Source organism: Orycteropus afer, unplaced genomic scaffold, assembly GCF_000298275.1.
Source record: "Orycteropus afer afer isolate SDZICR_OR568_19922 unplaced genomic scaffold, OryAfe1.0 scaffold00181, whole genome shotgun sequence".
Taxonomy (NCBI): domain Eukaryota; kingdom Metazoa; phylum Chordata; class Mammalia; order Tubulidentata; family Orycteropodidae; genus Orycteropus; species Orycteropus afer.
Window position 1 is genome coordinate 6,348,671 of NW_006921768.1, and position 24,353 is coordinate 6,373,023.

Here is a 24,353-nt window from a genome sequence, read left to right on the forward strand (position 1 = left end):
GGTCCCTCTCGGTAGGGTAACAAGGGAACGTGTTCAGTGCAGATCAGTGAGTAAGCACAAGCCCGCCTTGTTTCAGACCTATGCTTAAACTGCCCCCTGGCTGAACACTCTTCTCTGCAATATGTACTTTTAATCCATCACAGTCTATACTCAAAAGACTCCATTTATTCATGAAGTCTAACATCTTCTTAACAATATATTTCTAATTAATACTGAATCCATTTTATTATCAATGCCACATGCTGTATTTTATTTCTACATATGCTATAAAAAAATTCATGGTACTTTATTATTATTTTTGCTTTAAAAAAGCTAACATTCTTTGGAACCAAAAGTTAGGATTAGGTCACATGAACAGATAGGGATATTATCAAGTTCCAAACTACCAATTGAACTCTGAGGCTAGGAAGCAACTCCTAAAGAAGGTAGATACTGCAAAACAATTAGGCTTTTTACCATTTTCTATTCAAAGGGATAGAATCCAAGAAAGTGATTTGGATAAAAGTTTTCAGAGCAAATTCATTTTCCATATTTTCCATTCAATAGTTCATACACATTTTGTTTCATGACATTGATCGTAATCCCCATAATATAACAGTTCTCTTCCCACCTCCTTGCTCTGGCTACCCTTTCCCTGTGCCCTTCTTTCCTATGTCTTCCTGCCCTCTGAGCTATCTCCCTGTGAAAATACTGCCCTTCTGATCTCCCATGGTTGTTTATTCTAAGGAGTGTACCTACCTGGTATAAATATTCACCTCATACATCTGTTTATTGTTTGGCTGGAAGCCACATGCAAAACTTACACAAACTCACTGCCGTCAAGTCAGATCTGACTCATAGCAACCCCTCTGTGGGTTTCCAAAGCGGTATCACTAAGGAAGTAGATAACCCAATCTTCCATCCAAGGATTGGCTGGTGAGTATGAACCACCAGCCTTCTGGGTTAGCGGTCAAATGCCTTAGGCACCATGCTACCAGAGCTCCTGGAAGCCATATGAATGGGTTTAATCCAGGCCAAAAGGATGACTAGAGTCTCTACTCTCAGGGGTTTAACTAGTTTCTATCAGACCAGTAAGCATGGCCTTTATGATTTTGAGTTTGGTTCCACATTTTTCTCCCCAACTATCCAGGATCTCCCATACTGATCCTTTTGACAGTGGCAGTCAGGCACTATCTAGTTCTTCGGGTCTCATGGTCAAGTAGACTAAGGTTTGCATGGTCCACTAGTGTGTTGGACTAGATGTTTCCACAAGTCTTTGGTTTTCTTCACTGTTCTTTGCTCTGGATGAGGAGAGATCAATTGTTGCAACCCAGATGGCCATGGGCAAGTTTTTAAGACCCTAGTAGCTACACGTCAAAGTGGGGTGTAGAACAATGCTTTTGTGTAGTATATTATGTCAATTGAGCTTGAGGTCCCCGCAAGCATGATTCTGTGCCCACAGGCCCAAAAGCTTGCTTCCTCAGGGTGGTTGGCTGTGGCTAAGAAGTTATCATAACTCTGCCCCCTGCTAGCTCTATTATATATATGGGCATTCTTCTAGCACATACAAATAAGTATGTAGAAATATCATCTCCCAAACTTATTGGTTTATTCCTTTTTGCCTAAGCATACCTGATCATTCAGCCTAATTATGTTGCATGCACAGATTAAAGTTTGTTATTATTGATAATCCAGTATTATGTATGTAAAAGTATTTATTTTTGTTGTCTGTACCTTGTGTACACCTCTCTGTGTCTTCCTTTTCCTTAGTGTTGTTGTTCTGGTCACTCACTTTTGGTATACTGCTTTTCCCTTCACCCAAATCAATACTTGTCTTTTGCTTATCTAGAAATTTTTCCTCCCCTCCCCTCTTATCCCTGGTAACAAACAAAGTTTCCTTCCATGTGTAAACCTTTCCTTGACTGTATACAATAGTGGACTAACAAAATATTTGTCCTCCTGTGATTCACTTATTTCATTCAGTACAATATCTTTTACCTACCCATTGCTCTGTTGAAATTAAAATCAAACAGCTTACTCTGTAACAAGTACAAAAAACTAAAGTATAAAAAGAGCAGCTTTCAATCTTCCTGTTTTCCAAGGAAAACTGACCTGCATAGAGTCCTGCACTAGATGGTGTATTTATAAGCATACAGTAGAAGCAAAGCATCAATATACTCAAAGTCTATTAAGGCAGTGGGAAAAAAGGACAATTGATGAAGAAGGGGTACTTTGGGCAATGGGAGAGAGAAACGTTATATGGACTTCTGTCATAAAAAATTAGTGGGGAGGGAGGTTCAGCTGAAGGACTGTTTGTTGTTTAATTTTTTTAACTTAGTTAAATGTTATGAATAGAAATTTCCTTTGCTTCTTCTCCAAAAGATTTAATTTGTTTTTATGTACTGAATAAACAGCAGGAATAGCACTGCTTTTGAATATGATACAAGGCTACAACCGGTCATGAGAGGCAAGGGGCCTGCTCCATGCACTTTACAAATTTAATGCGATATTATATTTTAAAAGATCTAAATCAATTACCCATGTAATAATAAGATTATTATATATACATAAATAAAACTCAATGTTAATGCTAAAATGAAAGTGAAATTCATTAGATTTGTTGTCGTTATTTGCCGTCGAGTCAGCCCTGACTCATAGCGACCCCTCCTTGGGTTTTCGAGGCAGTGTCACTACGGAAGTAGGATTGCCCAACCTTCCTTCCAAGGAGTGGCTGGTGGGTTTGAACCGCCAGCCTTCTGATAAGCAGTCAAGTGCCTTAGGCACTATGCTACCAGAGCTCCTCATTAGGATTAGTAGCTAGAAATCTCAGATGAAAGTGTGGCGTCAATTCTTACCATCCCTTCATTTTGTTGATAACACAGACTTACATGCATTAAGTAACATGTGAATAACAAGCTTCCTTACATGCTTTGGATTCCGATGATGGTGGAGAAATATTAGACACAGCAATGTCACTTTTCGACTTTTTAGGCTTCTTCGCATTTAGTTGCCAGGGTTTATCATAATTTCTGAAATCCCTTCTTGTTCCTTTATATTCTATTAAACAAAATACATATAAAAACCAAATGATAAGTGCTTAATTTTTTTTTCAAGTGAAATCTATGAAGTCACTAGATACCTGACAAAAGTTATAGGTATCTTCATATCCAGAAACAATACATACAACCAAATGTATTTCCTTGTGAATTTGAATTCGGGATTTGAATCAGTTTGGATATGAATATGATCAAGATTACATCATATTAAGCTACTAAATTATATGAAAAGTTTTTTTATGGCATAGGTTTCCACTACTTAAAATAATATTCCTTAAAAGAATGAGTGTCATAGAACAAATAATTTTATTCTGTTGCAAATAAAAATAAACATTTAAGTAAATTTCACTCATGTGATGCTATCTTATCCATTATTCAGTGTGAGACATAAAGCTATTGACATTCCCCTAAATTTCTTCCATAGCATCACCGTTTTTTTCCTACTCCATTTAAGAAAGATTAATTCAACCAATTTAGTTACAGTTTCCCTTCAAAGGTGTTCAATGTCAAGTCAATTGCCAAATTAAATTATCTTTCCCAAATTTCATCCCTCGTGATTCTCTTGCTGAATCTCATATTTTTAGACAGACCAATGTTTGCAGAATTTTCTTTATTCTCAGGGTATTTATTATATTCTCCTGGTCCCTGTATTATCCACCTGACCACTCCTTTTCTGCTCATCCACTTTTTTATTATCTTCCATCTATTCCATCTAAATAGCACTTCTCAGAATTTTCTTATGTGTTCTTGTCTTAACTTACAAGTTGTTAAACTATCCTAGTTTTGTTGATGACTCAAACTTTCTCTGGTCACCCTCATAGAAATACCAGTTAGACATCACTACTTATAGGGCCACTACCTATAAGTATAGATTGGAATCAACGTGGTGGCACATAATAATGACAAACATCACTAAACAACTCATGAATTCTTCAAACTTTCATGTTAAGATTGTGCTTAACTAGTTGTTATCCAATTTGTTCTATGCACAGCATAACAAAACTTGCCCAGTCCTGAGCCATCTTCATGATCTTTGGCACATTTGAGCCCATTTTGCAGCTACTATATAGCACCTTCCAACCTAGGGACTCATCTTCAAGCACTATGTTAGACAATATTCTGTTGTGATCCATAGGTTTTTCATTGGCTGATTGTTGAAAGTAGACCCAGGCCTTTTCTAGTCTGTCTTAGTCTGGAAGCTCCACTGAATCTTGTCCATCATGAGTGACCCTATCAGCATTTGAACCCCTGGTGGCATAATATCTAGCATCATAGCATCATGCAAGCCACCATAACACAAAAACTGACAGGTGGTAAAGGAAGAAATTATGTCTCCAAAATAGATGCACACAGAGAAATAGTGCTAGATTGAAAACCAACAAAAAGAGAAGCCACCATTGAGGATGTCCAGAAATCTTCTAATACCTTCTGGAAATATCTCCATGAGTACCCCTTGAGTTCCAGCACACCACTGACCAATATTACTTTTGCCTAATGCTTGGTTGATTTTTGTTTTGCTTTGTTGCCTCTTTTGGGATTCAATGGCGTGATGGAAGTAGACAAATTGGGTAACAGCTAGTTAAGCACAATATTAACATGAAAGTTTGAGTTGCCCCCTACTCAATAATAACTAACTAACAACAACTATAACAATTTTTTTCTAATGCTACATAGCAACAGGAAGAAAGAATCCTTGTTATAAAATATAATATCCCATGATATAAAGCCAGAGCCGATGGTCCCAATGCAGGTAAGGGGCAGGAGAGAACCCACCCATGTCAGGAAGCTGTGGAAAGAAGCTAGGGCCAATGGCCAGATCCAGTTAAGGAGAGGGAGAGTTTCCTCCCAGACAGGAAGAGGGAAAAATCCAGGGCCAATGACCAAAACAGGTAGGGGAAAGACCAGAAAGTGGGCAGAGAAGTTTGGAACAGCTAAGAGAGATGAACTCATCTGTCAGTTTGTCCTACTGTGATGGCTTGTGTGTTGCTGTAAGCCTGGAGGCTGTGCCACCAGTGTTTCAAATGCCAGCAGGGTTCCCCATGGTGAATGGGTTTCAGTGGAGCTTCTAGACTGAGACAGACTAAGAAGATGGAAGAGCCCATCTACTTCTCAAAGAATTGGTCAGGAAAAACCATATGAATAGCAGAGAAACACTGTCTGATACATTATTGGAAAACTTTATGAATAGCCCTGAAACATCGTCTGATACAGTGCTGGAAGATGGTCCCCTCAGGTCAGAAGATGCTAAAAACACAACTAGGAAAGAGCTGCCTCATCAGAGTAGAACCAACCTTAATGATATGGATAAAGAAAAGCTTTCAGAACCTACATTTGCTGATGTGGCATGACTCAAATTGAGGAGAGACACTTGTAAAATCCATTAATAATCAGAACACGGAATGTACAAAGCATATATCCAGGAAAATTGGAAGTTGTCAAAAATGAAATGGAGTGGATAAAGATTGTTATTCTACACATTAGTGAGCTGAAATGGACCAGTTTAGCCATTTTGAATCAGACAACCATATGATCTACTATGCTGGGAATGAGAGCAAACTGAAGAGGAATGGAGTGGCATTCATCACCACAAATAATGTTTCAATATCTATCCTGAAATACAATGCTATCAGTGATAGAATAATATCCATACATTTAGCGTAGTGCCTAAGGCACTTGGCTGCTAACCAAAAGGCCGGAGGTTCAAACCCACTGGCCATTCCTTGGATGGAAGGTTGGGCAACCTAATTCTGTAGTGATACCACCTCGGAAACCCAAGGAGGGGTAGCTATGAGTCAGGTCTGACTTCATGGTAATGGTTGCATTTTTGTGTATAAGGCATGCCAGTTAATACTACTACTATTCAAATTTATGCACCAACCACCAAAGCCAAAGATGAGGAAACTGAAGATTTTTACCACCTTCTGCAGACTGAAATTGACTGAACTTGCAATCAAGATGTGCTAATTATCACTGGTGATTAGAATGCAAAAGTTGGAAACAAAGAAGAATCACTGGTAGTTGGAAAATGTGGCCTTGGTGACAAAAATAATGCTGGTGATTGCATGATAGAATTTAGCAAGACCAACGACTTATTCATTGCAAATACTTCTTTTCAACAACACAAATGGCAGCTACACACATGGACTTTGCCAGATGGAGTGCACAGGAATCAGATCGACTGCATCTGTGGCAAGAGGCAATGGAGAAGCTCAATATCTTCAGCCAAAACAAGGCCAGGAGTTGACTGTGGAACAGACTATCAACTGCTAATATACAAGTTCCAGTTCAAGTGGAAGACAATTAAAATAAGTCCATGAAAGCCAAAATACGACCTTGAACATATCCCTCCTGAATTTAGAGACCATCTAAAGAATAGATTTGATGCATTGAACACCTATGACTGAAAACCAGAGGAATTGTGGGATGACATCAAGATCATCCATGAAGAAAGCAAAAGGTCTTAAAATGACAGGATAGGAAGAAAACGCCAAAATGGGTGTCAGAAGAAGCTCTGAAACTTGCCATTGAATGGAGAGTGGCTAAAATAAATGGAAGAGATGACAAGATAAAAAAGCTGAACAGAAGATTTCAAATAGCAGCTCAATAAGACAACAATTATTATAATGAAATGTGCAAAGGCCTGGAGTTAGAAAACCAAAAGAGAAGACCACCCTCGGCATTTCTCTAGCTGAAAGAACTGAAGAAAAAATTCAAGCCTCAAGTTGCAATATTGAAAGATTCTGTGAGCAAAATACTGAATGATGCAGAAAACATCAAAAGAAGATGGAAGGAATACAGAGTCACTGTACCAAAAAGAATTGGTTGATATTCATCAATTTCAGGAGGTGGCATATGATCAAGAACCAATGGTACTGAAGGAAGAAGTCAAAGCTGCACTGAAGGAAATGGTGAAAAACAAGCCTTCAGGAATTGATGGGATACCCATTGTTCTGGTTACCTCTGTGCTGGTCTAACAGAAAATACCAAATGGGATGGCTTAAACAAACAGGAGTTTATTCTCTTACAATTTGGAGGTTTTAAGTCCAAGTTCAAAGTGCCAGGCTCTGGATGCTGGGTGAAAGCCCCTCAACCTTGGGCTTCAGCTCTGCCTCCTGGTCATGGCCCACTGAAGCTGGAGGCTTTTCTTCACTCAGACAGCTTCTGGTTGCTGAGGCTGACAAACCCAAGGTTGAAAGTAAAAAGACCCAGTCCCAATGTTAAAAAACAACATGGCAGGCCACTGATTCAAGTTCAGATGAAGTCCCAAGATCGGCAGGGCATGGCAGGTTGTTGAACAATGACTTGGCTACATGAAGGGTTCAAACAAAAGGCTAGAGACCATTCCCAAAGCTGTTTCTTATATAACGGAAGCAGACCACATCCCTAAAGCAGCTAATCAGCTGCACCAATAGATTTCACCATGGGGAATAATTACATCCAGCTGCCCAGCCATTCAACTGGGCCCAGCCAAGCTGACACATGAACTTAACTACCACACCCACTGAGATGTTTCAACAAATGGATGCCACACTAGAGGCACTCACTCAGCTATATCAGGGGATTTGGAAGACAGATACTTGGCCAATTGACTGGAAGAAATCCATATTTGTACCCATTCCAAAGAAAGGTGACCCCACAGAATGTGGAAATTATTGAACAATATCATTAATATCGCACACAAGTAAAATCTTACTGAACATAATTCAAAAATGGTTGTAGCAGTATACTGACAGAGAACTTCCAGAAATGCAAGCTGGATTTAGAAGAGGATATGGAACAAGGGATATCATTGCTAATGTCAGATGGACCTTGGCTCAAAGCAAAGAATACCAGAAAGGTGTTTACTTGTGTTTTATTGACTATGCAAAAAGCATTTGATTGTGTGAATCATAACATATTATGGATAACATTGAGAAGAATGGGAATTCCAGAACACTTAATTGTACTCATGAGGAGCCTGTACATAAACCAAGAAGCTGTCATTTGAACAGAACAAGGGAACACTGCATGGTTTAAAATCAAGAAGGGAGTACATCAGGGTTGTATCCTTTCACCATACTTATTTAATATCCACACTGATCAAATAATCTGAGAAGCTGGACTGTATGAGGCAGAATGTGGCATCAGTATTAGAGGAAGAATCATTAACAACCTGCAATATGCTGAAGACACAACTCTGCTTGCTGAGGGTGAGGATGACTTGAAACACTTATTGATGAAGATTGAAGAATCTAGTCTGCAGTATGGATTGCACCTCAATATAAAGAAAACAAAACTCCTCACAACTGGACCAATAAGCAGCATCATAATAAACGGAGAAAAGATTGAACTTGTCAAAGACTTCATATTACTTGGTTCTACAATCAACACCAATGGAAGCAGCAGTCAAGGTATCAGATGACATATAGCACTGGGCAAATTGGCTGCAAAAGACCTCCTTCAGGTGCTGAGGAGCAAAGATGTCTCCTTGGGAACTAACATGCACCTGACATAAGCCATATTATTTTTCAATCACCTCACATGCATGTTTTTAGTTGTTATATTGTGATGGAGACAAAGAGCTGGACAATGAATAAGAAAGAACCGAAGAAGAGTCGATGCTTTTGAGTTGTGGTGCTGGTGAGGAATGCCGAAACTACCATGGACTGCTAAAAGAACTTAACAAATCTGTCCTGAAAGAAGAGCAGCCAGAATGCTCTTTGGAAGCAAGTCTGGCCAAACTTCACCTCACCTACTTTGGTAATGTAAGAGACCATTTCCTGGAGAAGGACATCATACTTGGTAAAGTGGAGGGTCAAAGAAAGAGGGGAAGACCCTCAACAAGATGGACTGACACAGTGGCTGCAACCATGGGCTCAGGTATAGCAGGGATCATGGAGCTGGCACAGGACTGGACAGTGTTTCATTCTGCTGTACATGGGGTCACTATGAGTTAGAGATGACTCGATAGCACCTAACAACAACAACATGATACAAAGAAAAAGTACAAAAGGCCAAATAGAAATGATGCACTAAATTTTGTAACTTTCTTCATTTCCTACTTTTGGCAAGGGGAAATAAAAAATCCATATTTGATTCAAATAATCTAGCAATAATATTTTTCTTATTTAGTCAATTGAAAAGAAGAGGCATGAAGTCACAGATCACTTGAGCAGAGACTAATAGTTTCAACCAAAATTGGAAATTTTAATAGAAGGCATGTATTTCACCTATATTTCTAAAATTTTTGAGAAGCATCTGAACAGTACCAAGGGGTTAAAGTGCTAACCAAAAGGTCAGCAGTTCAAACCTACCAACTGCTCAGTGGGAGAAAGCTGAGGCAATCTGCTCCCATAAAGATTTACAGCTTTGGAAACCCTATGAAACATTTATACTCTGTCATATAAGGTCGCTATGCATTGGAATTGACTCTATGGCAGTGAGTTTGGTTCTTATATTGTGATGGAGACAAAGAAGACTCCCTGCCTATACTGTTTTGACAAATGAAGAGGTAGATAGAATGCTCCCATTTAAACTTGGAAAACAGAAATTATATCTTTTTAAGAAAAATAGTCAATGTAAAAAGAATATAGAACTCAAGATGAAAGGAAATTCACAGTTTTGAAAAAGATTTACTATGAAGTATGTTAAATTTTAGAACACAGCTGTATTATCTTCTCAATAAAATGAAAGAAAATGGACTCTAAGAAATATGACAAATGAGAGCTGACAAAGGTTAACCAACCAATGATGAAAATGCAACCACAGATAGAAATGAGAAAAAAAAAAAAAAGATGAGATAAGAAAATAGTGACAGGAAACCAAAATGCAATACCAAGATTTAAATTGGTGTTCAAAGACAGAAAGAAAACTAATACTATGGAAAATTGAATCAGTAACACAGAATACACTAGATAGACTTCCCCCAGAAGATAGTCAATAAAGCAAGACAGTCAAATATAATGCCAAATAATGGAAGACAGCAAAGGAGACTCAATGTACACAGTTTATTTTCCAGAAGAAAAATCAAAACAAATATAATGGAAGCAATAACCAAGCACACAAGAAGTAAACTGTTCTAGGCTGAAGACCTGGGTTTGCTGACTGAAATGAATCACTGAATACAAGTCAGTATTGTAGTAGAAAAGAGACTATCTTCTAGACATTCCAGTAAAACTTCTGACTATAAAAATTAAAGAAAAAATAAATCCCATAAATATTCAAGAAAACTAATTAAATGTCCGATTTTGAGGAGAAAATGTTTAATCCTAAATTGCTATATACATTTAAAGGCAAAAGAGGACACTTTTCAGATATTTTTCTACTTTCAAAAAGAATAATATCCATGTACTTTGAATACAGAGATTCTAGCTAATTAGAAAATGCACCAAAATAATTCATTTAAAATTACAGTGATGGTTTAAACTGGCATTATTTATTGTCACTTAAATTATAACCTGTTTCATTCTATTTATATCTAAGAATAACTCTATGCTTTCCTTTGCCCTCTTGCATACTCTACCCTCTAAAATCCTTCTTCTTGGCTTTGAACGACACATTCAATGGAGAATTCCTGTATCTTCAAATCCCCCAATTTCACATCTTAACAAACACCTCATTCTTCCACAAGAGCACTCCCTCCTCTGCAGTTTCTGGCAATGGAGGGTGTTCATTTCCCTATGTTCCAAATGCCATAGGCTATTAAAAAAAAAAAAAAAAAAGTAACTAAGATTTATTGGTCCATAATGGACCAAGGTAATCAAAAACTAAACCATACTTTCTGCCGTTGAGTCGGGTCCAACTCATAGCGAGCCCTCTTTGGGTTTCCGAGGCAATATCATTACAGAAGTAGATTACCCAACCTTCCTTCTGAGGAGTTAGCAGTCAAATGCCTTATGCTGCCTCTATAATCCAAAAAAAAAAAAAAAAAAAAAAACTAACCCACTTTCATCGATTTGATTCCAACTCATAGTGACCCTATAGGACAGAGTAGAACTGCCCCATAGGGTTTGCAAGACTGGTGGATTCAAACTATTGCCCACCAGAGCACCTCATCTCTATAATAGGCTGTCTCAATAGTAAATCAAAAGTCCCTCATCTCTTGAGGTAAATGCTGCCTGTCTACAATGCTCACCCATATTCATTACTGCTATCTTTCCGTCTCTGTTTATTTCCCACAGTGTTACTGAAGACATTGACACAGACTTCCTTGTCCTTTCAATAACTTGGATAAAACTTTGTGGCTTGACCTCTTAATCCTTAGACAAACCATTTCTTAATCCTTACACTTCCTTGGCTTCCTCAACTCTGAAGAGCTTTACTTCCCAGATACTTCAAACACCTTCAAACCAGGGTTATCCATAGGACTTTCTCATCATTGCTTTTCTAATATAATAGTGGACATTCTACTTAGAGGAGCCTTTTGAAACCAAAGTGCTTCTAAAACCTTAATCTGAAATACCACAGTCTCTCAAAACAACACTTATCCTTCTGGATCTCTCATATTTTTATTGCACCTATATGCCTACAATGACCTCATAAAGGGCTTTAGCTCTCTGCTTTGCTTTTTGCTTTTTATGTCTAACCCTCTTACTGCTCTTGCTCACTAACCTCTCATACTAGAACACATGCTTTATCACCTGGACAATTTGCACATAAAAATTCTCAGTCCTTCAGCAAAACTCCCCACACATAGTTCCTCACAACCATAATTCTCATTCACTCCTTCAAACTGTTTCCTCTACTCACCATTCAGTACTGCTTCAGGGAAAAAAAAAAATCACTATCTTGCAGATGATTTCCATGATTAATTAATGATCTTGAACTTCAATTAGGTCCCAGAACTGATTGGACATTTTTGTTTTCCTTTTGAGAACTGTTGTTGTCCTTAGGTGTTGTCGAGTTGTCTCTAACTCATAGCGACCCTATGCATAGCAGAACAAAACACTGCCCGGTCCTGTGCCAGCTCCACGATCCTTGCCATACATGAGCCAATCGCCACAGCCACTGTGTCAATCCATCTCCTTGAGGGCCTTGCCCTCTTTTGTCGACCCTCCACTTATCAAGCATGACATCCTTCTCCAGGGAATGTGCCTCTGACAACATGACCAACGTAGGTGAGACGAAGTCTGGCCATTCTTGCTTCCAAGGAGCATTCTGGCTGCACTTCCTTCAGGACAGATTTTTTAGATCTTTTAGCAGTCCATGGTACTTTCAGCATTCTTTGCCAGCACCACAACTCAAAAGCATCAATTTTTCTTCAGTCTTCCTTTTTCATGGTCCAGCTCTCACATGCATATGAGGTGATTCAAAATACCATGGCTTGTGTCAGGCACACCTTAGTCCTCCAGGAAATATCTTTGCTCTTCAACACTTGAAAGAGGTCCTTTGCAGCTGATTTGCCCAGTGCTATACATCTTCTGATGTTCTGACTGCTGCTTCCATTTGCGTGGATTGTAGAACCAACTTTAGTCTTGTCTCCATTTAATCATGATTCTGCTTATAGGTCTATTGGGAGGATTTTTGTTTTCTTTATATTGAAATGTAATCCCTACTGTAGAGTGTAGTCTTCAATCTTTATCAGTAAGTGCCTCAAGTCATCTCACTTTCAGCAACCAAAATTGTGTCCTCAGCCTATCGCAGGTTGTTAATGATTCTTCCTCCAATCTTGATGCCGTGTTCTTCTTCATATAGTTCAGCTTCTCAGATTATTTGCTCAGCATGCAAATTGAACGAGTATGGTGAAAGGATAAAACCCTTATGCACTCCCTTCTTGATTTTAAACTATGTGGTGTCCTCTTTTTCTGTTCAAATAACAGCTTCCTGGTCTATGTACACATTCCTCATGAGTACAATTAAGTGTTCTGGAATTCCCATTCTTCTCAGTGTTATCCACAATTTGTTATGATCCACACAATCAAATGCTTTTGCACAATCAATAAAACACAAGTAAACATCTTTCTGGTATTCTTTGCTTTGAGCCAAGATCCATCTGACATCAGCAATGGTATCCCTCGTTCCACATCCTCTCCTGAAACTAGCTTGCATTTCTGGAAGTTCTCTGTCAATATACTGCTGCAATTGTTTTTGAATTATCTTCAGCAAGATTTTATTTGCATATGATATTAATGATATTGTTCAATAATTTCCACATTCTGCAGGATCACCTTTCTTTGGAATGGGTACAAATATGGATTTCTTCCAGTCAGTTGGTTAAGTAGGTGTCTTCCAAATCCCTTGGACGCTGTAATGTAGCTTTGTCATTGCTCAGCAGCCTACCATGCTCTGCCAACCTTGGGACTTACAATGGACTTGAGTTAATGGCCTGTCATGTGGTTTGGTAACATCAGGACTGTGCCATTTTATTTGTTGACCTTGAGCTTGTTAGCCTCAGCAGCCAGTAGCTACCTGAGTGAAGAGATGCCTCTAGCTTCAGTGGGCCAGGAGAAAGAGACAGAAATGAAGCCCAAGGTCAAGAGACTTTCACACAGCACCTAGAGCCTGGCACTTTGAACTCAGACTTTTAGTCTTCTGAACTGTAAGAGAATAAACAACTGTTTGTTAAGGCCATCCCATTGTGGTATATTCTTGTCAGAGCAGCACTAGGTAACTAGAACAGTGCAACCTCCTGCATGGCACCAGACAGTGTTTGAAGGCTATTCATAAAGTTGCACAGCAATGTATCAGACAGTGTTTCTCTGCTATTCATAAGGTTTTCCCTGGCCAATTCTTTGAGAAGTGGATGGAACAGCCTCAAGCCTCACAGCAACATGCAAGCCACCAGAGTACAACAAACTGACAGGCAAGTTTTTTAAGAACTACTTTTCCCTTTTCCTAGATGACTCTATAACTGACAACACTCAATTCAAATTCCTCTATGAATCCTCATCCCTCTTGTCCTCAGCAAATAACCTCACCTTTTAATAAACAGAGAAAATCAGTCCACCAAGGTCTTATCTCATACTTGTCTTCTTCCAGTTAATCCTATATTCTTCCATTCTTTCACTCTCATGGTTTTACTGATTATGTGTATGAAATTGAAATGCCACATCTGTGACTCCTGCTTGACCCATCTCCAAAACTTTAGATTTATATCCAGCTGCCTGCTGGAATCCACACGTGTCCCACAAGAAACTCAAATTCACTAATTAGAACTGAATTTACAAATGTTCTTCATAAATTTAGTCCTGTGGTTCAATCTTGCTCTAGTAAACAATTATTCATCTTATTCCCATATCAGTAAACTGAGTTATACTGCTTACAATAATTAATGATTATTGATAAAGATTCTAGTAATCATTATAACTCTTGGTTTACTGACTTGCTTGCCTCCTTCACTGTCTCTAAGCAGAGACATTAAAGACTTGTCATGGGCAGAATTCTAAAATTGCCTCATGATTTCTGCCCACTGTTGTATACCTTGTATATTCCTGTCCACTTGAGTGCAGACAGGACATTTTACTTGTTTATAATCAATAGAATATGGTAAAGGTGATCTAATATCAATGTCATAATTACATTATGTTTTATAACACTCCACCTTAGCTGACTTGACTGGGAGAGATTCCTTTGCTGGCTTCAAAGAAGTAAGCTGTCACGTTATGAAGAATCTTGTAGCATGGAACTGTAGGTTGCCTCTAGGAGTTGAGAGTAGCCCCTGGCTGACAGACAGCAAGAAAACAGGAACCTCGATCATTCAGCTACACGGAAATGACTTCTGCCAACAACCTGAATGAGCATGACAGTGAATTTTTCCCTAGTCCAGCCTAAGGATGAGAATGCAACTCAGTCAACACCTTGATGTAGCCTTTTAAGTCTAGCAGAGGACCCAACTAAGCTTTGTTCAGACTCCTGAACCACAGAAACTAAGAAACTACATGTATGCTGTTTAAAGTCTCAGAATTTATTACATAGCAACAGGAAACAATGCTTTTCAATATATCTGGAATTTCTCCTATCTTCCCCATCCTTACTAGTAGCTTTGTGTCTTTCATTTCTCAATTGTGCCATTGAGCAGCCTCCATACTGGTTTCTTATGATTTTATCTTTCTCAATACACTCTTCAAACCAGTCAGAATGATGAATGCAACATGATAATCCAGTCATTACACTTTCTATTTAAATCACTTCAACATCTCCCTATAGAGAGTATGTGTCAGGCCTGATCCCTACTAACCCACTCCTTAAAATACCAGCCTTCTTGTTGTAGCTCATGTACATCATGCTGCTTCAGGCCCTTTGATATTGCTCTTTCTTGACATGTCTGTTTAGCTGACTTTTACAGTCTGATTATAATCCTTTTATCTTTTTGTGACTTGTGGGACTTACATTTTCTAACTCTGTGGTTTAGTGGGAAGTTATTATCCCACTTTTAGTGCATGGTGCCATCTGGTGAAGGAGCTCTAGTTGTGTAGTGGCTAAGGCACTCGCCTACTAACCAAAATGTCAGCAGTTCAAACCCACAAGTCACTCCATGGAAAGACGAGGAACTCTGCTTCTGTGAAGATTTATAGCCTTGGAAACCCAGTTGGGGTAGCTGTAAGTCAGAATTGACTCAATGGCAGTGAGTTTTTTCTAGCTTGGTCATCTGGTACGAGCCTGTATAACTGCATGAATCTGAAGAAATGTGCCTCATCCCACCAACCTCTGTCAGGAATCAGAGATTCCTTGGAACATATGTATCCCACTAATTGTATCAAAATAAGTATTATCTCAATTTTTTTCTATTTCATTCAAAATGCCTCCTATTACTGAAAACACATAGTTTCAACAAAAATTCAAAAGAGAAAATAATTCACTCTTGAAAGGATTAAGATAGTTTAGGCATGATATCTACCAAAATGTACTTTTTAGACCAAAATCAGGCCATCCTGGCTATTTCCTTCTTATTATTCCTATCTTCTTGCTATTTCCTTCACAAAATATGTCTGAATTTTAACTGACCTAAATATCTACTTTCTTCGTACCCATACAATTCTTTGTTAATTTCCAATATACTTACTGCCGTCAATTAGATTCTAATTTGTAGTGACCCCATAGGACAGAGGTAGAACTGTCCCAAAGAGCTTTTAAGGTTGCAAATTTTTATAAAACAGACTGCCCTATCTTACTCCTGTAAATTTCCACTATAGGACTCATAATCTAAAATTCATTTCAAATATTTATGTATGCATCTCTCTTCCTTATTATACTATGATTATTTTAGGATATGGCATTTCCAGGAACTCTGGTGGCGTAGTGCCTAAGGCATCTGACTGCTAACCAGAAGGCTGGCAGTTCAAACCCACTAGCCACTCCTCAGAAGGAAGATTGGGCAATCTACTTATGTAGTGATATTGCCTTGGCAATCCAAGGTGGGGTTGCTATGAGTCAGATTTGACTTGATGGCAGTGAGTTTGGCTTTTTTTTTTTTTTTTTTTTTAATGGCATATTCCTATTGGAATCATTCATGACACATAGTAGAGATTCAATAAATATTTGTAAAAATGAATATGGAGTTTGTTTTGTTTTCAAGATATTTTATCCTCACCATCTTGAATCTGTTTAATAAATACTTCTTTACTTAGACATCACTATTTTAAAACTGAATCTATTCATTAATTCTACTGCATAGTGAAACCAGATCTCAGCAGAACATGGACTCTATAAGCTGCCTGAGTTCAGGCAGCAGTTGGGTTCAGCTACTTATTGACAATATGCCCTTGAACAAATTAGTAAACTTCTCTGTTTCTCAGTCTTCTGAACTGTAAAATTGGGAAAGTGTTATGAGAATTAAATTAACATATAAGACTGTTGTCACAATGCCTGTTGAATAGTAAGCACTACATAAGTCTTGGTTATACCAAACATGAAACATAAATTCCCAGAACCACCTTTTCTTCGTGGCGAGAAACATATCAACTTCTAATTGTGATCAAAGGTTTACATTTATGATTTCCTATCATATAGGTTCCTTTCATATAAGTTGTAACAATGGATGAATCTTAGAACACATGTTCTGTGAGTCTAGAGTAGAGCACAAAAGCTCATATACACCATTCGATTGAGCTTATCCACATTTCCTTCTTCTGAGGTATAGGAATAATCTACACACACTAAACATTACGATAATAAAATCTGAGCTGGCTACCACATGGAGTGAGAAATTTTGATTCATGAAGTAATCAGTTATGGATGGGCTACAATATTAATATTTTCCATAATTTTTTATTTTAAAAGCACTTTTCATATCTTATTAGAACTGATTCTCAAAATATGATAAAAATGAGATTTACTGAACATAATTATTTTACCTTGCTATGCATAGTGGCTAAGGCACTTGACTGCTAACCAGAAGGCTGGCAGTTCAAACCCACCAGCTGCTCCCCGGAAGGAAGATAGGGCAATCTACTTCTGTAGTGATACTACCTCAGAAACCCAAGGAGGAGTTGCTATGAGTTGGGGCCGACTTGATGGCACACAACAACAACAAAAAACAACAATGCTTAATTAGGAGCTCTGGTAGCATAGTGCCTAAGGCACTTGACTGCTAACCAGAGGGCTGGCAGTTCAAGCCCACCAGCCACTCCTAGGAAGGAAGGTTGGGCAATCTACTTCCACAGTGATACCGCCTCGGAAACCCAAGGAGGGGTCACTATAAGTTGGGGCTGACTTGATGGCACGTAACAACAACAACAACAATTCTTAACTACAAAGTAGCACAACTAGGACTGCAGACCAGATTTCATGTTTCAAGGTCCATGAGCATTTCTCTGACATCTCTATATTTTTTCCTATATTTATGTCTTAAGAATATTTAAGAATTTAAAAATATTAGATAATACTATTTCACCTCCCCAAAAGTGATGTAAATATCTTACTGTAGTGAGTAGTGGTCTTAAAAGCTAGCGAGTGGCCATCTAAGATGTAACTCTTGATCTCTCACACTCAGAGAAAAGAAGAGTGAAGAAAATCAAAGAGTTAAGGAAATAATTAATCCAAAGGACCAATGGAAAGTGTGAACCACAGCCTTCACTACATTGAGACCAGAAAAACTAGATGGTGCTCAGCTACCACTACTGACCATTCTAATATGGATCAAAGATGGTCTTGGATAGAATGAAAGAAAAATATAGAACAAAATTCAAAATCATAAAAAAAAGACCAGATTTACAGGTCTAATAGAGGCTGGAGGAACCCCTGAGACTATGGCCCTTAGACACTCTTCAGACCTGGAACTGAACCTCCTCTCCCCAGTCCTAAGAAGCACCTTACAACCAAAGAACAGATAGGCCTATAAGTGAGCAATAACACTAGTGAAGAATGTAATCTTTAAAACAATTAGCCATGTAACACCAAAAGGGCAGCATTTGCACCAAAGCCAAGCTGAGAAGGCAGGAAAAGTCAGGAAAGAAGAATGAATGAATACAGGGAACCCAGGGAAAAAACAGGAAGAATACGGTTATATCGATAGGATTACAACAAATGTTACAAAACAACATGTGTATAAATTGTTGAATGAAAAAGTAATTTGCTCTGTAAACTTTCACCAAGACCACAATAAAATAATAAACAATAAATAACTAATTCCCCCAAAAAAAGACTGAAGTAAATAAGAATTTTCCCCTACCCTCCAATCTCACCCTCTGACAATGGAATAAAAATTTTTGGAATAAAAATTCTTATGGCAAAATGTAAATATTAGACCTTAAATATTTAAAATTTTTAAAGCTTTAAAATGGAAAATTCCAGAAGAAAAATATAATTAGTAAGCAACAGATAATTTTTAATTTTGAGATGTGGATACTGAAAAGGAGATAAAATGAAGAGAAATGCAGAAGCCAGAAGTTTCTTGGAGACAGACTTGTTCTGTTTCCTGGCAAAATAGCAAAAGAGATCACAGAGAGGAGCAAATCCAAAGCAAACTAAAGCTGAGTATGAGGAAATCAGAAATGGTTTAAAAGCAGAGGCTAGGAGAGGGACTGGAGAGAACCTTCAAACATACTCAAGTCAGATGGCAACCAAATTGCTGAAAATGATAGTTTTGGAGGCTAAAGAGGCTGCAGGTGTATGTGTGCACACCTTGAGAGCAAAATAAGACATTAATGGCATTAACTAAATCTGGAAATAAAAGATGGAATAATTTAAAATAATTTAAACTGAGAGTGACCATTGTCCACAACTAATGCTACAAATGTAAAGCAATGAAATTTACCAAGAAACATGAGCCTCCACCTGCGATTGACTTTAAAAATCTAGAGTTTGTATCTGAAAATACCTTCACATGGCATTCTTCACATTCTTGCTGTGATCACACAAACACCCCTGTGCTACATACAATGGATTACTAATCTGAGGCAGAGATGACCTGGCAGACCAAAAAAAGTGCTGAAAGCAATCATGGGAGAAGGAAGGGCTGCTTATACACAGGGAGATAGCTCAGGGTGCAGAAGAGTATGAAGGGATGGACACTGGGAGGAGGTAACTATGGGGAGGAAGTGGGAGGGGAGCTGTTGCATTGTAAATTTTGGTCAATGACATGAGACAAAGTATATGTGAACTGCTGTATGAAAAGTGAATTTACTCTGTAAATCTTCACCCAAATCCTAATTAAAAAAAAAAACAAAAAAACGCAAGTTTTCTACATTAGATCAGAAAGAATACTCTCCCTAAATTACGGGTAGCTGGAACTTTCAGTACTAGTTCTTAATCTTCTCTGTGGAAACTGTTTTATAATTATTATTTCCCTGGTTTCTCTTTAAGTTCCAGAGAAAAGCTAAGATAATGCAGGTTTAATAAGATATAACTAAAGTTCTGGTAGTGTAGTGGCTAAAGCACTTGACTGCTAACCAGAAAGCTGGTGGTTCAAACCCACCAGCCACTCCTCGGAAGGAAGGTTGGGCAATCCTACTTCCGTAGTGATACTGCCTCGGAAACCCAAGGAGGGGTCGCTATGAGTCAGGGCCGACTCGACGGCACATAACAACAACAACAACAACAACTAAAGAATAGGAAAACAGACATTCAATTAATAGTAGTAGCTAATGTTGATTAAGTATTTGCTATTTTACAGATATTTTTCTAAGACTTTTACATGCATTAACTCATTCAATCCTCAGTCATAACAATGTGGAAAAAAAAAAAAAACAACACTGCCATCGACTCAATTTTGACTCATAGTGACTCTGTAGACAGAGCAGAACTGCCCCCCACAGGATTTCCAAGGCTATAAATCTTTACAAAAACAAACTGCCTCATCTTTCTCCTGTGGAATGGCTGGTGAGTTCAAACCATTGGCTTTCTGATTAGTAGTCAAATGCCTTAACTACTATGCCACCATAGGTCCTATAAGAATGTGAGTTAGGTAATATTATTCCTAGTTTGGAGCCCTTGTGGCACAGTGGTTATAGCTCACAGCCACTAACTAAAAGGTTGGTGTTCTCAACTCACCAGTTGTGCCATGGGAGAAAGATGTGGCAGTCTGCTTCCATAAAGAATCCAACCTTGGAAACCCTACAGGGAAGTTCTACTCTCACCATGAGTTGGAATCAACTCAATGGCAATTTTTTTTTTTTTTTTAATTCCTACTTCACAGATGAAGAAACTGAAACACAATGTAAAACACTGCATGCAAGTTAAATGGCAGAGCCACTTGAAGCCAAGAAATCCTCAATTTTAACTACTACACTACTGTTGTTCTAGATACTATGATTTAACTTATATAGCATGGCTTCTTCAATGGGCTCACAGTACTCATCTAGCCATGTTAGCTCGTACAAACGAAAGCACATGTCTATATGCTTACCTTACTTAGAATTTAAACCCAAAAAGGTGAGGCCCAGAAGAACCAAGAGTTCTCTCTTACGTATGTCAAAAGCTCATATTCTAATTTCCTGCATGATGTATATAAATTTTGCATGAATAACTGACACCAGAGATTTCTACCCTACTCATTATAGTGTCGCCTTGTCTCATGGTCCCAAGAAGGCAATATATAAGAATACCACATTCTAAGATTATGAAGACCAACATCCTTTCATGGGATCTCACACTGCACCAAGAAGAGAAGAATAATGATATTGTCATGACAGAAAAGTATCTGGAGTTCATTCAGTTAGATCTCCATGGGAATAAGGGAGGAGGTGGTCACCCAAACAGCAAGCAGGTAGAGATCTGGGTTTGAAAGTAAATGTCAAAACCAACACACTAGTGCATGGGAAAACAAAAAAGAAAGAAAGAGCGTCCTGGGACAGACATCTTAGAAGCAAAGGCCAAAGTTGACTCTATCCAATTATCTCTCCAGTGTTTTAGTGGGAAGATGAGGTTACTGCAAACAGAGAAAAGGTGGTTCCCAGTCTCCAGAGCAAATGGATCTTCATAAAACTGAACTTACTTATAGATGCTCATTAGTTTGGACACCAAGAGAGGTAACTTTATAGAAATCTATTTTTGATCTTTCTATACAGACAAACATTTAAAGTCTTCATTAAAAGAAAATAATAAAAGGTTGGAATAATTAATTTAAATTTACACAGACTGAAATCTTCTCATGCATATCCACATATTACTTCTGTTAAAATGGAAACCACATATTCTAGTGTTTTGAAGCACAGTGTGTAACAAACTATTCAAGTGCAAGAATATATTGACAAACTTCAGCAAAGGGTTGAAATCACAGATAAACACATGAAAACTCTAGGTAGTAGCTATCCATTGAGATTTATCATTAGAAAGACTTTTATACATTTTACATTAAATTTATAATAGTCTTTTATTTCAGAATTAATTCCAACATATACTTTAAATTTACCTGATGTTTCACTTTCTGCCCAGAGAGCTGCAGAACCAGACAAAGTTCTTTGAAGTTGTCCACGATTTCCCTGTTTAGACTGAAGATGATCAATAAGAAATGGGATTGGCTGGTCAGGTGTCTCAGTTATTAATTTGGTCATTAATTCCTAAAGGAAAAAATAGAGCAATACTTACATCTAATAACAATTGCAGCAATAATAGCTAACAAATATGTAACACTTAATACTGTAAGACACTACTTTATGTACAGCAACTAAATTAATCCTCATGATAATTTTTCAAGAAAGTCACAAGCTATTGTCTTCATCTTGAGAAAACAAAAGAATTAATTAAATTGTCTAAGTTACAGAGGTAACGTGGCAAAACCAAGATATATTTATTTATATTATTATACCTAGCCAAAAACATACTTTGTTGTTGTTGTTATTCGCCATCGAGTCGGCCCCGACTCCTAGCGACCCCTCCTTGGGTTTCCGAGGCAGTTATCACTATGGAAGTAGGATTGCCCAACCTTCCTTCCGAGGAGTGGCTGGTGGGTTTGAACCGCCAGCCTCCTGGTTAGCAGTCAAGTGCCTTGGCACTATGCTACCAGAGCTCCTAAAAACATACTAGATATTTAAATTCTTTTTTAAAAATCTGAGCTTTGGTTAAGGGTGATGGAAAAATGTGGGAATGAATAAGGATGATGGTTGAACAACATGATGAACATAAATTAATGTCACAGAATTGTACATGTCAAGAGTATTGAATTCGGAAACACTTTATTATACATGTACTTACCACAATGAAAAAAAAAATCAATTTTAAACTTCAAATTACTATTTTGAGAGATACTATCAAAAACTAAACTTGCTAAACATCACCATACACCAAATATTCCAATGTCATTGTTTACTTTTTACAAGGAGCTCTGGTGTCTCCCTTAGCTGTTGGAAACCTCTCCAACCACCCTTACCTGGATTCCTGTGGCTGACTATTCATTCTGACCCAGTCCCCTTGGCCTTTTCTGTCCTTTTCCTGCTCTCCCGCCTTGCTGTTTGTGGGGGTGGCCTGGCTACCCTCTCCTCACCGGGATCCCTGAGGCTGACTCCTAAGGTGCACCTGACACAAGCCATGATATTTCCAATCGCTTCGTATGCATGTGAGAGCTGGACAATGAATAAGGAAGACCGAAGAAGAGTTGATGCTTTTGAGTTGTGCTGGCAAAGAATGCTGAAAGTACCGTGGACTGCTAAAAGAACCAACAGGTCTGTCCTGGAGGAAGTGCAGCCGAAATGCTCACTGGAAGCGAGAATGGCCAGACTTCCTCTCACCTACTTTGGTCATGTTGTCAGAAGGGACCATTCCCTGGAGAAGGATATCATGCTTGGTAAGGTGGAAGGTCGACAAAAGAGGGGAAGGCCTTCAATGAGATGGATTGACAGGGCTGCGACAATGGGCTCAAGTATAGCAAGGATCAAGGAGCTGGCGTGGGATCGGGCAGTGTTTCATTTTGCTGTGCATGGGGTCATTATGAGCTGGAAACAACTCGATGGCACCTAACAACAGCAACAACAGTGCTGCTCTGACAGAATATACCAAAAATGGAATGGCTTTAACAAACTGGAGTTTTTTCTTAAAATTTGGAGGCTTTAAGTCTGAGTTCAAAGTGCCAGGCTCTAGGCGCTGGGTGAAAGCCCCTCAACCTTGGGCTTCAGTTCTGCCTCCTGCTCCTGGCCCACTGGAGCTAGAGGCTTTTCTTCACTCAGACAGCTACTGGCTGTTGAGGCTGCCAAGCCCAAGGTTGACAAGTAAAATGGCAGTTTTGATGTTACCAAATCACATGGCAGGCCGTTAATTCAAGTCCATTGAAAGCCCCAAGGTCAGCAGAGCATGGCAGGCTTCTGAACAATGACATGGCTACATGCAGAGTTCAAACATACCATAAGCTAGAGACCATCCCCCAAGGCTTCTCCTTATATACAAGAAGCAGACCACTTCCCTAAGGTAGCTACTCAGCTGCTCACAGTAGATTCCACCATGGAGTTGATTACCAGTTTCATCATGGGGAATATTACATCCAGCTACCCAGCCACTCAACCAGGCCCAGGCAAGTTGACACACAAACTTAACTAAGAAAAAATCAAATATTAGGATTCTAAATGGGAAAGTTGCTGGAATCTCTCCATTTCGTGGTCTTTTTAAAATTGTTGTAGGTGGTGGCTATTTCTCCTACATTGAATGCTTTTCAAACCTCAGATCTTCAAGTGGCTGCTTTTTGTGTTTGGGTGGAGTACCCTGCTATCAAGTCCATGCTGGCTCATAGTGAACCTACAGGGCAGAGAAGAACTTCCACAAAGGGTTTTTTCCAAGGCTGTGAATCCTTATGGAAACAGACTGCCTCACCTTTCTCCCACAGAGTAGCTGCTGGGTTTGAACCACCAACATTTTTGGTTAGCAGCTGAATGTTTTAACTACTATGTCACCAGAGCTCTTCTTTGTTGTTGTTGTTACCTGCTGTCAAGTCAGCCCTGACTCATAGCAACCCCTCCTCATGTTTCCCAGGCAGTA

The 24,353-nt window shown here is 38.6% G+C and overlaps 1 protein-coding gene across 1 annotated transcript in view; it reads right to left on the reverse strand.

Moving 5' to 3' along the window:
* The window catches only part of CUNH8orf34 (chromosome unknown C8orf34 homolog), a 514,153-nt gene that overhangs the window by 363,947 nt on the left and 125,853 nt on the right, over window positions 1–24,353 (reverse strand). The window contains 2 exon segments of the mRNA XM_007947356.1: window positions 2,893–3,036; window positions 21,802–21,949. Of these exon segments, the coding sequence (XP_007945547.1) occupies window positions 2,893–3,036; window positions 21,802–21,949 (292 nt within the window).